The sequence below is a fragment of the Mixophyes fleayi genome, chromosome 3 (genome assembly GCF_038048845.1).
Source record: "Mixophyes fleayi isolate aMixFle1 chromosome 3, aMixFle1.hap1, whole genome shotgun sequence".
In the NCBI taxonomy this organism is placed as follows: domain Eukaryota; kingdom Metazoa; phylum Chordata; class Amphibia; order Anura; family Limnodynastidae; genus Mixophyes; species Mixophyes fleayi.
In genome coordinates this window covers 141,746,132-141,758,539 of record NC_134404.1, presented here as the reverse complement: position 1 = coordinate 141,758,539, position 12,408 = coordinate 141,746,132, and the positions used below count along the sequence as shown (strand labels likewise).

The following is a 12,408-nucleotide window of genomic DNA, read 5'->3' as shown; positions in this document are numbered from 1 at the left end:
ATGATTAGAGATGTGGTGAACTGCTACTGTATCCCTGTGATGAAGGGTCTCTGTACAGTTTAATCTCAGACAGCTCATAAAATAGGAAAACAGTAACCACTGAAATCTAGTGCAACATCACCTTGGACGACTGTCTGAGAGGTCCTGCTGTCATTTTTGGGAATCAGATTACAATTTTGTTAGCTGAAATAGACTTCTCAAGAGCCTATACCAGCATAATGCTACCTATGATGCATATATACTTGTTCTAGATATCAATGGTTCCTGTCCGCTGTAGGACACCAAAGTGCAATTGAAACTGTGATATGGGGACTTGTGTAATCCAATATAGTTTTCTTGTAGATTACACTGTACTGGGGGATAGTGTTAATTTGACAAGCCGCCCGAGTTTAGTGTGTTGAGGCCATTCTAGGTTTAATCCCAACCACACCAGTGAGAGCAGGTTATAGCACAGCACTGCTGTAGAAAATAATGAAACTGGGTATGACTGCAATGTTCCATGTGATGTACCAATGATGATGATCATGATGGAGATAATGCTTGTATTGAAAACAGTTAATGAACAAGTTATTGCATGAAGTCTGTTGTTTCTTAATTGATATAAATTAGGACTTTGGCTATTTCAATTTTATATTTGTAATATGAACAAAGGTTAGAACACATACATTCAAACAGTTTTTGTTTTTATTTTGCTTTTTTAATTTATTTGTTGTTGACATTGTGCTTGTTGTTACATTTTTAACATCTAAGAGCAATGAGAATTCACCATTTTTTAATCATTTGTTTTAAATATACCCATTGCCTTCAGCTGAATGTGGAGCCACAGTTATTGGAAATGAAGGAACACTGCTATCTCCAAATTTCCCAGCAAACTATGACAACAACCATGAGTGCATTTACAGAATAGAGACTCAACCTGGAAAGGGAATTCACCTAAGAGCCAGAACTTTTCAACTGTACGATGGAGACATCCTAAAGGTAAAATTAAAAATTATTATTTTGCGTATGTTATTGTTTCTCTTCAGAAAATGTATGAAATAAGGAGTTAATCTATAAAATAAATAATATAAATATTCATGTGTTTTGTAAAAAAATAATAATAATAATAATAATAAAAACTACCGCAATCTAAAAGTCTTTATTTACGTTTGGAATGATAAAAAAAAGCTTATTATTTTGGTGTAATTGTCATCTATCATATATAACATAATGGCAATTTATTAAAAGCAGGAATTGACAATACTACTCCGGTGTTCACAGTAACTTGAGTCTGTAGTTATTTTATTAATGGGAGCAGTGACATATTTTAAAACAGACAGTTACCTGGAGCTCTGGCATGTAAGGGGGTCCCATACCTTCCCAAGAATAAAAAAAATAAGCTTGACTTAGGGGTTGCTGTATTTTCCAAAGAATGGATATTAACAAATCCTGAGTGTTTGAGGTTGATCAAGCTACAAAAGAATTATGTGGAGCAGGGATGGTGGTTTGAGCACTGCCCAAGTAGCTTTAAATTGCCACTGACACAGTGAAAGTGTGCAAGTAGGCAATTTTTTTTATTTATTTTTTTAAGAAAACTATAAATGTATAAAAACTGCCACATTCTATACATTATATCGACAGTATACACAAAATAATAAAAACACAAGCATGTAAATATAAAAAAAACATGTGGGAATATTCACAACAGTTGAGTACAGAGAAAATGTATAATACTTAAAGAATATGGTGGCACATTTATTAAATGTGTCTTTCTCTATTTAGCAGTATTATACACAATTTCAATATTTCCACCTTACAAAGTAATGAACATGTATAGACCATAGAACAGAAAGGAGGGTCATGAACAATGCACATTTTTTAAACAATATTTTTTTTTTATTGGCTTTGCAAATAAAAAAACATAAAAATATGTATCATGCTTATGTTACATTATCTAGACAAACGGAGCATTTAGCAAGGGTGTCCATAAGGATTTCATCACGGTCTTCAGTATTTGAGGAGCTGAGCATTAAGTGGCCTTGGGGTGCTCCTGGTGTCTCCTGTTTTTTTAGGATTTTGCAAGCTCACTCAACTACAATAGAATTGGAAATAATTAGAAGAGACTTTACATATTCACCGGGTTTGTTTCCTTCCACACACTCGGGTAATCCCTCTATTGCACATCCTGTTTCCCAGGCCATCCATTCTTTTTATGTTTAGGAATGGAACCCCTTTTATCAGACTTATGTTTAAATATTGTGGCTTTTATCTCCTAGGACACTCACAACTGTTTGATCTTCTATTGCTCTGCTTTCATGGTTTGCATCTCCTGCCTTTTATATAATAAATCCTTCAGTAGCTGCCCAGTGAACTACCAATTATTGATTGCTTATAGTAAATCAGTTAGCTTTGGCTCACTGCAAGTTTTTGAGAGTGTCTTACCTTGTGCCTGGCACAGATTGCGTGCTACCAATATAGTGCTGTCATAAACTTCTTCATCCTGGCTGTTTCCTCTATATGTTTTTTTTACTCCATTAGTGGTTTTAGTATGATGGAAGTGGCTTCAGACAGTATTGGGGGTCTGTCAATATATGCCCCCTTAATCGCTGGAGCAGATACTTAAAATAATCCCAGTTCTCCCATTCAGCAGATGACCTCCACCCAAGAAAACTGAACATATCCCCAAACTTATAAGATTACTCTTTGAATTAAGACAAAATAGTTTTTACTGCTCCATGAAACTAACAATTTAAATAAGCACAGTTAGTGAACCATTTTAGTCTTTACTTTTAAAAGACTATAGCAATAAAAGCTGATAATTACATTTTATGATTTCCAATGTATATTATAGTACGTTTAGTCCAATTTGCCCTTCACTTGCTTTCTGTGTGAAGTGTTGCTTCTGTCACTACACAAAAGACTTGACATCTATGAGCAAAAGGTGGAAATACACTGATTTAAATGACAGCTAGTTCATCTGCGTAGACCTCCTGCCTCTGCATTTTACAGATGAGATTCTCACAATGTAGCACTTTTACATTTACATTTTACATTTACATAGCTGAAGTCTAGTTTGCCCTTGAGAGCAAAACTATTGAAAGGACAAGATTTTATTTGACTACAACTCTCTTTGATAATTAGTGCCCTTTATTCAGTACTTGTGCCATGTGTACTTAATACTTTACCTTTAAGAGGTTGGATCAACTTAGGCATTAGTAGCTGATTGCAGTATCTGACAGTGACTGGGACACACTTTAAAAGAACAGGGAGTTCTATGGCAAAGAAAATAGCACTTGATTGGCTAGCTGTGCTTCGCATTTAATCACATGCTGCCTCCATAATAGAGAATGTCATGTCCCTTTAAAATCAATCCTAGTTGATTGCTGTCAAATAAAATTATTGGCTCTTAACACCAAAGTACATTCTGCTTATTTTCAGTTCTATGTATTACATACTGTATAGTAAATCAAGATAAAAAATGTACTAACAATATAAATGGCTTACTGCTGACTTTCAGCTGTGTCCAAAGTAAAGTTTAATTAAGTATTTTGTCCCCCTAAATAAAATAGCTATAGCCAAACCCACAGTTCTAAAACTCTGTCTATATTAATGCTAATATAGAATTGAAGTCTCAAATGTTAAAGTATACCAACTATGCTTGCTTCGAAATGCATGATCCATCAATTTGCAATCTGTACCAAACATTTGTGCAACCTAGGAGACATGCAAGCCAATCACAAGCTTTGGCTTCTAAATAATGCAATATAAAGAAACACCAACCTTTTTGACAACTTTGTCTACAGGCGATAACAGACACACTTATAAACAAATTAAATATACACATCAGTTATTTCAGATATATTAGATAGTTTACCAACACACGTAACTGAATACTCAGATATTGGATTTCTTGAATTTACTATTTAGACCCAAATTATTATTATGTTAATATTGTGAGTTACTTCAAACTATCTTTATAAGGCTTTCCAGCAACCATATAGTATAGTTACCTCCTTTTATTGTTAAAATGTTATAAGGTACTTTCTTTTTTATACCTTATCCAAAATTGAAGTCGCCTCATACATCAAGTGAAAGATGCAAGATGACAGCTTAGCTTCAAATTTCCAATTTCCTTTTAATAGAAGCTGACAGAAGGGAACAGAGTGGACAATTTCTTTTTTCTCCCTCATTGATGATCTTAGAAAAGGCACACTCCATTGAAATGTCACCAATCTTTTTTTTTTGAGGTTGCATAAGTAGATTATCAAAAGGCGGAGGTTATAAAACCTCAAAGGGTGAGTGCAGGTATAAATACTAATTTTATTAGAAAAAAAGGCTTTAACATGTTTAAAAACATAATTGATTGTATACGTTTTGACAGCAAATAAAATGTTTGGATCTCTCCCCTAACCTGCCAAAATGAAACACTTCATTTATAGTGAAAAATAATTCTCTGTCTACAGGAACAGCACAAATGAATATATATATATATATATATATATATATATATATATATATATATATATATATACAGATGCGTTTTCATTCCATGTGTACCTCTTTAATTTTTTTATTTTATATTACTCTTTTTAGGTCTATGATGGAAAAGACAGTTCTTCTCGATTCCTAGGAGCTTTCACAAAAAACGAGTTAATGAAGTTAAGACTCAACAGTACTTCAAACCATTTGTGGATAGAATTTAACACCAATGGATCAGGCACCGATCTGGGCTTTCAGCTCACTTACAGCAGTAAGTAACTCTAACTAGTATTTTATTTGTCGTCAAAACATTGTTTTATCTTATATACCTTGTACAAATTGTATATCTACTTTTTGTTGGTTGAGTTGATTTTATCGCAGTTCTATAAAAGATAGATAGTCTATATTTAACAAGTGATAATCATTACTGCTTTAAGTTTAAAATTGTTATTTCTAAACTGTATGCTCCTCAGTAGAGGTCTGGAAAATTTTAGCCCCGGGGCAGGGGTGACTCAGCAGCCTATTAGGAACATTTTAAAGAAAAATAGCAGGTGGCCCAGCCCAAGGTAGCCCACTATGGGACCAGCACAGTCCAGCCTGCCCTGGTCCTCCTATCATCATCAGTAGCAGCTATTTATTTAGTGCTACTAATTCCGCAGCGGTGTGCAGAGAACCCACTCACAACAGTCCCTGTCCCATTGGAGCTTACAGTCTAAATTCCCTAACATACAGACATAGAGAGAGAGACTAGGGTCAATTTTAATAGCAGCCAATTAACCTATTAGTATGTTTTTTTTGAGTGTGGGAGGAAACCGGAGTATTCAGAGGAAACCCACGGAGAGAACATACATACTCCACACAGATAAGGCCATGGTTGGGAATTGAACGCATGACCCCACAAAATACAGAGCTTACATTCTAAAGGGAAGAGGGCACAGCTGAAACAAGAGGAGCGAGTGTGGCTCAGAGTGGAGATTGGGATAGTTGTGAAGGTGCATTAGTGTGAATACTGTTATCGAGGATAAGGTCACCTCTAAAAAAGAAATAAGTTTTCAAAGAGCATCTAAAGATTTGAAGGCTGTGGGAAAGTCTGATTGAGCATGGTAGGGAATTCCATAAGTGGGGAGCAGCATGGGAGAAGTCTTGAAGGTGGGAGTGAGAGGTGGTTATCAGAGACGAGACAAGGGGCAGGTCAGAAGTAATACCTATGACCACGCTTGAAATGATAATGGATGTCATTGCAACATGGCTTATCCTGTTTGGACTCTCCTGAGGATATGTGATTTCTGATAACATCACCAATATTGTTAGAGTATTACAGCGGGGGGAATTCCATCACATTTCCTGTTTTGCTCACACGATCAACTTGGTGGTACAGAACTTTTTAAAAAATGACAATGTCATGCAGGAGATGCTGTCTGTGGCCTAAAATACTTAGGGTCATTTATGGGATTCTGCAACAGTATGTAGGAGAATGCAGCAGCTGCAAGAAGAATAGAATTTAGGGGGACTGTACTTTACTCCAGCGCAGTGGAGAATACTTTCCGTGTTGTACAAGGTGCTGAAACCACTCGAAGTAGTCACCTGTGAAGAGAGTGCAGACACTGTTAGCTTGAGTCAAGTGATTCCCCTAATTAGACTTTTTGAAAAGCAGCAAGAGAAATTGAAGGAGGAATTGAAACAAAGCAATTCCGCTAATTATAACTATAACACACACACAGACACACTCAGAGAGAGCGAGAGACTAGGATCAATTTGATAGCAGCCAATAAACCTATCAGTATATTTTTGGTGTGTGGGAAGAAACCGGAGCACCTGGAGGAAACCCACACAAACACGGGGATAACATACAAACTCCACACAGATAAGGCCATGGTCAGGAATCAAACTCATGACCCCAGTGCTGCGAGTCAGAACTGCTACCCACTAAGCCACCGTGCTGCCCCTCCTACAATTTAAATATTAAGTTAGATTGAGACCATAAGCCGATTCAAACATATAAATGTAAAAACTCGCATTTTAGCACATGCTCTTTTGTTATGACAGGTAGACATTCCCATGTTACGTTTTTTGCATATTTATCAATGCAATATAATGTAAAATGTGGGGTTGTGAAGACATCCTTGTAAAAGTAGAATTTAGGCACTTACCATTTTCTTATTACAAATTGAGTGTTTGTTAAATGGTTGCATAAACCCATTCACATGTGCTTCTAGTGTGTTTTTAAAATGTGGATTTAAGAAAAATCTGCATTTTTCATGGACCTGTGAAAGGACAGTGTTTCAAAAGACTGAATAAGCAACACAGGCAAAAAGGACTTTAATCTCAGGAACAAACTTTTTCTGCTACCTGTGTCCTGATGCCAGTCCCAAGAGCAGGAAGAGCAAGTATCTTTCTTTTTAGTATAAATACATGTATTTTAGTGCTTTATTTGTTTCTACAACAAGTGTATGTCTGATTATCTGTTTTTGTTCAAAAGGTAATACTTAGTAGGTTGCTAGGAATGTATTTATCATTTTGCATGATAAACTGTCAAAAGAAGACATTGTATTCGATATCTGGGTGATGTTTCAGTTACCAGCTGAGAAAATATCTCTGCACATCTATGTTAATAAATGCTTAAAAACTTCATTTTCTGATTTGCTCCCACCAAGCTGCGTGAACTGGAAATGATAATGTTAAGAATAAAAATCCAATGTGCAGGGTTGTTCTGAACAGCATATTCACATTGCAGCTCTTCAGAAAGGCGTTCACAATTAGTTGACTTTAATTCTTTGACTTCCAGAATTATTCAGCTTAGATGAAACATTGGTTTTGTGATAGCTCTCCTTTATACTCTAGTTCTTTCAAAACTACTTTCCAAAACTCTTAGCCAAGATCGATGGGTTGTAACTACAGGTTTACTAGCTGGAACACATGACAAACTAACTCTAAGAAATACTACCGTTTCCTATTTTTGAACTGGAAAGATTTAAGCAACTAAGTAGAATTTAAAAAGCTGAATCTAACAATGTATTGTTTGAGTCTCTCAGAACTGCTACAGTCATTTAAAAATCCACAGGGTCTATTGCAGTGCTGTGCAATACAAATGTATATAAGAATTGTAATTCATTCATTCATGCAGACATTTGGAATAGCAGCATGAGGGGAAAGTAAAGCAAAATCTTAGTGAAGATTTTCTGTTCCCCATGGACCGTCCTGCTGTGCCAATGTCTTCTGGCTACAAAGAGAATACTGACTGAACTGTTAGACTGTATGCTGGAGTCACTGGTCATGTACTTTCCTATTCATTGCTTCACTTATTTATGCAATAAATGTAGCATTTTTCCAATGTTTCTACTACACAGGTATGCAGCATTTTAGCATTTTCAAATTTCATTTTTCTTTTATTCTTCCTGCTTGAAACAATGTAGTGATAAAAAATGGTGAAGATATTATTGTTTTCTTACACTAATAAGTAAAGAGTCACTGTAGTAAAAACTCTGCTTAGTGTAGACCCATTAACATATATTTTTAATAAGGGTTCCTATTTTGTGTGAAACAAATGTACAATCAGTCTCATTTTTACAGCTGTATTATGAAAATGAAAATGAATAACACATATTGCAATGCTGCAGTTATTATCACTGAAACATTTCTCCCTCTCTATTAATGGTTTAATCATCATCGTTTATTTGTAAGGTGCCACAAAATTGCGGTGCCAGAAGGATAGAGTTAATAATCATGCACAATACAAAATGGCACATAACAGAAAAAGTAAATGTGAGGTTGATGAAGACATGAGACTTAGAAGTTAGAGAGGGCAGTCTTTAGGGAGAGGGCAATGCTGACAGGACTTGTAGATGACATGGGACTGTTTCTGGTAGCGCAGAGGGAGTAGTATCAGTTGGGGGTAGGATAAGCTGTAGTGAAGAGGTGGGTTATGTGATAGCGTTTGTGAGATTTAGGGTTGTGGCAGAGTGTTATTAGGCAGAGTAGAGAGTTCCAAAGTGAGAAAAAGAATCTGAGGCAAGAATGAGAGGTAGGAGGAGGGGCATATGTCAAATGCAGATAGATGAGGCGAGAAGGAGTGTATCTTGTGACAAGGCTAGTGATGTAGGGTGGGTAAAAGCTGGTGAGGCGGTTAAAGGTGAAGGTGAGTAGCCTGAATTTTTTTCTGTACGAAATAGGGAGTCAGTGTAGGGATTTGCAGAGTGGTGCAAATTATTATTGGTTTTCACTGTGCTGCAAAAAATAAGTAGTTACAATATCAGTTATTGGCCCTCAGCAACAACAACAGTTCACATGGCTTAATAGTTTCCTCCCCCACTCTGTACTAAAAGTAACCAGCCCTGTACTGATTAGTGTAGCTACCATTGATCCAATGCTTTAAACGTTCCACCTTATAATGCTTTTATAAAAAACGTTTTGATACATAGCTCATTTTATTTCTGACATCACTGTTTAGTAAAATACTCCCATCTGCAAAATGCTGCAAGTGATTATTTGTGATAGTGGCCTATGAAGCTTGTTACCAAAATTACTCCATTGTCCAAATACATTTTTAAAGAGCAACTAAAGCCTCTATTTGACAATAATGTATATGAAACATTGGGAATGACTGAGCTCCGTAACAAATATGGAGTGTTTATTTTCAACAAAAGAAGTCCACCATATTTTACTAACACAGCTGACAGTAACTGACACCTTGATAGACTTGCATTGTAGAAATGTACTGTGTAGATCAGTGGAATCATAGAGTGGGACAGTAACTAGAATGAGTGGTCTCTCAGCTTCTTTACCCATATCCGATTCCATTAGAACACTAGTCTAAACATGTGGGAGAATCTTCATCTGTCTGTAATTGACTTGGAAGGAAATAATAATGTATTTTACCTCCATGGTTCATATCTGAGAATTTCAATTTTGGGAGTTTAATACTCCTTACATTATTATCTAAAGCATTTAATGCTTAGAATTTTTCTAATAAAAAAACACTATTTAAAATTTTAGAAATTAGGTTTCAGTCTTTAACATACAAGGGGGCTGATGCAGATTTGGTCACAAAATAGAAGTAAATAACTTTAAATGAAAGAGTACAGAAAGATATTATATTTCTGCTTATATGCAGAGCCAAACACATATCAAGGTGTAGAGCAAATTAACCCGAGGTTTAACTGGGCTACAGCCCAGGGGCCTCGGGCATCCAGGGGGCCCTTGACAGAACTCAGCAGAATTATTGAGCGGGACAGGGGCGGGGGCGCCCCCGGCCCGATCAATGCTGAGCTCTGTCACTGCAGTCCTCCTTCTCCGGCGCTCAGTAATCTCCTTACTGAGGAGATCTCGCGAGAGTGTCACAAGATCTCCTCAGTAAGCAGCTTACATCGCGCCGCGGAAGGAGGACTGCAGTGACAGGAGAAGGTAAGCGCTTGGGGGGGGTCGGCTAACAGGGGGGCCAGTCTGCTAACGGGGGGGCCTCACGGGGGAATGGGGGCCCCCTTAGCCCAGGGGCCTCCATTCCGTTAATCCGGCCCTGAGAAAATGTGCCTGGTTTGCACCAAGTCATTGTCATCAACGAGTATTTGTACCTGCCCTATAGCAGGTGCAGAAGAAATGGCTTCTAACAGGCGTATATGGGTATTTCTGCATGTTTGAATTAGTCACATTTGTGTAAAGAAGCCACAAACTTGCAATAAAATTGAAAGCGCTCTAAACCCTTGTAATAATTTGTCAACCACATACATATGGCAGAGTAAGTCACTGAACACAAACTGCGGTGTATAAACAATACAAGGTTTTATTTAAATATGTTGAATAGGTCAATGATTTCTTCCTATCTTACTAAAAACAAATACAGACAATAAAAAATATAGAGACATTCCTCATCCCAAAAATATGACCAAAATCTGGGGTCAATAATGTGCAATAATGAATATAATTATTTTTTTAGAGTATAATAAATATATATAAACAATCTTCCTCTTTATAAACAAAGCATAGTGTAGGACTATAAAATTCTGCTTGAAAGATATTTAAACGTGGAGCAATCCATTTGTTTTGACATTCACCAAAATACGGATACAGACCTTTGCAATGATAAAGAAACTAATGTCTCTCAATTAGGGAATAGAAATCCCAGTGCGTGCAATTATTTGAGAGTCACTGATGAAAGAAAGGCATATAACAATAAACACAGTCTCCAGATAAGCGGGCCCAATGTGAAAGAAACAGTGGATATGTAACGATGTAGTATAGCTTAGATCACTTACGACCTCCACTTATTCATCTGTGTTCTGCAGCTCTCCGGTGTTAATTGGTCCAATTACGAGTGGTGCGCACCACAGTATGCAGTCCGGGTGGAAGCAACAATAGATTTCCAAGGGCCTGCAAAGTTATTATTATTATTATTATTATTGCCGTTTATTTATATAGCACCACCAATTCTGCAGCGCTGTACAGAGAACTCACTCACAACAGTCCCTGTCCTATTGGGGCTTACAGTCTAAATTCCCTAACACACACACACACACACACACATACACACAGACTAGGGTCAATTTGTTAGCAGCCAATTAACCTACCAGTATGTTTTTGGAGTGTGGGAGGAAACCAGAGCACCCAGAGGAAACCCACACAAACACGGGGAGAACACACAAACTCCTCACAGATAAGGCCAATGTCGGGAATTGAACTCATGACCCCAGTGCTGTAAGGCAGAAGTGCTAACCACTTAGCCACCCTATCACAGAATAAGCAAAACAGTCTTTCAGATCCGAAGAGGGGCATCAAGAACCTCCTAGCTGACGTGTTTCATTCAACAAAACTTTTACAAAACATTTGTGTAAAGACACCTTTAATGTACTCATTCAACATTCCTAGCCCTCCACCTGCCCCTTCAGCACAGGTCGCTATAAGGGCCAGAATCGCTGGTCTGCATAGACACATATGCGTGCGCCCACTTTCTGGGCATCTGCAGAGTGTTTTCATGCAAGAGATGTTACCCAAACTAAATTACTTTCCACTCTGCATCAGCCCCAATATGCCTATAATAAAAATTCCTATAATTAAAAATTTAACAACTCGAAACAAGGACAGACACTTACTCAATAGTTCAGTTTATGCTAGATTTGACTGTGTATAGAAAACCACAAAGCTAATTTTTCAGAACCAGGTGTACTGATTTAATTAACGAGGTTGCTACTCCTTAATAAGCGCTGCTATAAAGCTGCAGTTACACTGTGTAACTGTTGGAACGTCTGTCTCCATGGTGTTCAGCTGGCATCCAACTGCTATAAGACTCCTCATTCCATCCTTTGATGTAATTAAAAAATGTAATCCTAAGAATTTCTTATCCTTAACTGTTTGAACTGTTTAGTTGTTTTCCTTATTATAATACAGTAAGTACATGAGAGAGAGGCATTCAAAGCAGTGAAAACTCAGTAATTCAGAGCTATCTACTGTATAGCTGCAGTCTGATAAGTTCATTAATGCTATTTGTTTTTTTCAGCCTTTAATCTATTAAAATAAAATTATTTTATTATATTTAAAAAAATGAAGGACACTTGAAGAAGTAACTTAAGAAGAAACATCCGTACCCTTGCTGCCACCCATAGTTATGGCTACATAGGTTTAAAGACACCAGGAGGTCTTATTACATTGCCTTTCCACTACAGTTTCTGTACCAGATGCTGTCAGTGACCCCTGAAATACCATATACATTTTGTACTTCAATAATCAAACCCATTACATACAAGCTCCACACAGATAAGGCCATGGTCGGGAATCGAACTCATGACCCCAGTGCTGTGAGGCAGAAGTGCTAACCTCTAAGGCACACTGTGCTGCCCAAGCAGCCACCTTTCCTGTAGAGGAAGTTGCGCTTACAGGTACGCTAATGTCCCTAGGCCTTAAACTCTAGTGTAGTGTAAGCTTATGGATAGCACTGCAGCACAGAATTAGGTGGCTGTGACA

At 37.2% G+C, this 12,408-nt stretch overlaps 1 protein-coding gene across 1 annotated transcript in view; it reads left to right on the top strand.

Annotated features, from left to right (window-relative positions):
* The window catches only part of CSMD1 (CUB and Sushi multiple domains 1), a 1,526,452-nt gene that overhangs the window by 1,186,331 nt on the left and 327,713 nt on the right, over nucleotides 1–12,408 (top strand). Inside the window, exons 22-23 of the mRNA XM_075202483.1 lie at nucleotides 809–978; nucleotides 4,573–4,729. Coding sequence (XP_075058584.1) covers nucleotides 809–978; nucleotides 4,573–4,729 — 327 coding nt within the window. The remainder of the gene's footprint in view (nucleotides 1–808; nucleotides 979–4,572; nucleotides 4,730–12,408) is intronic.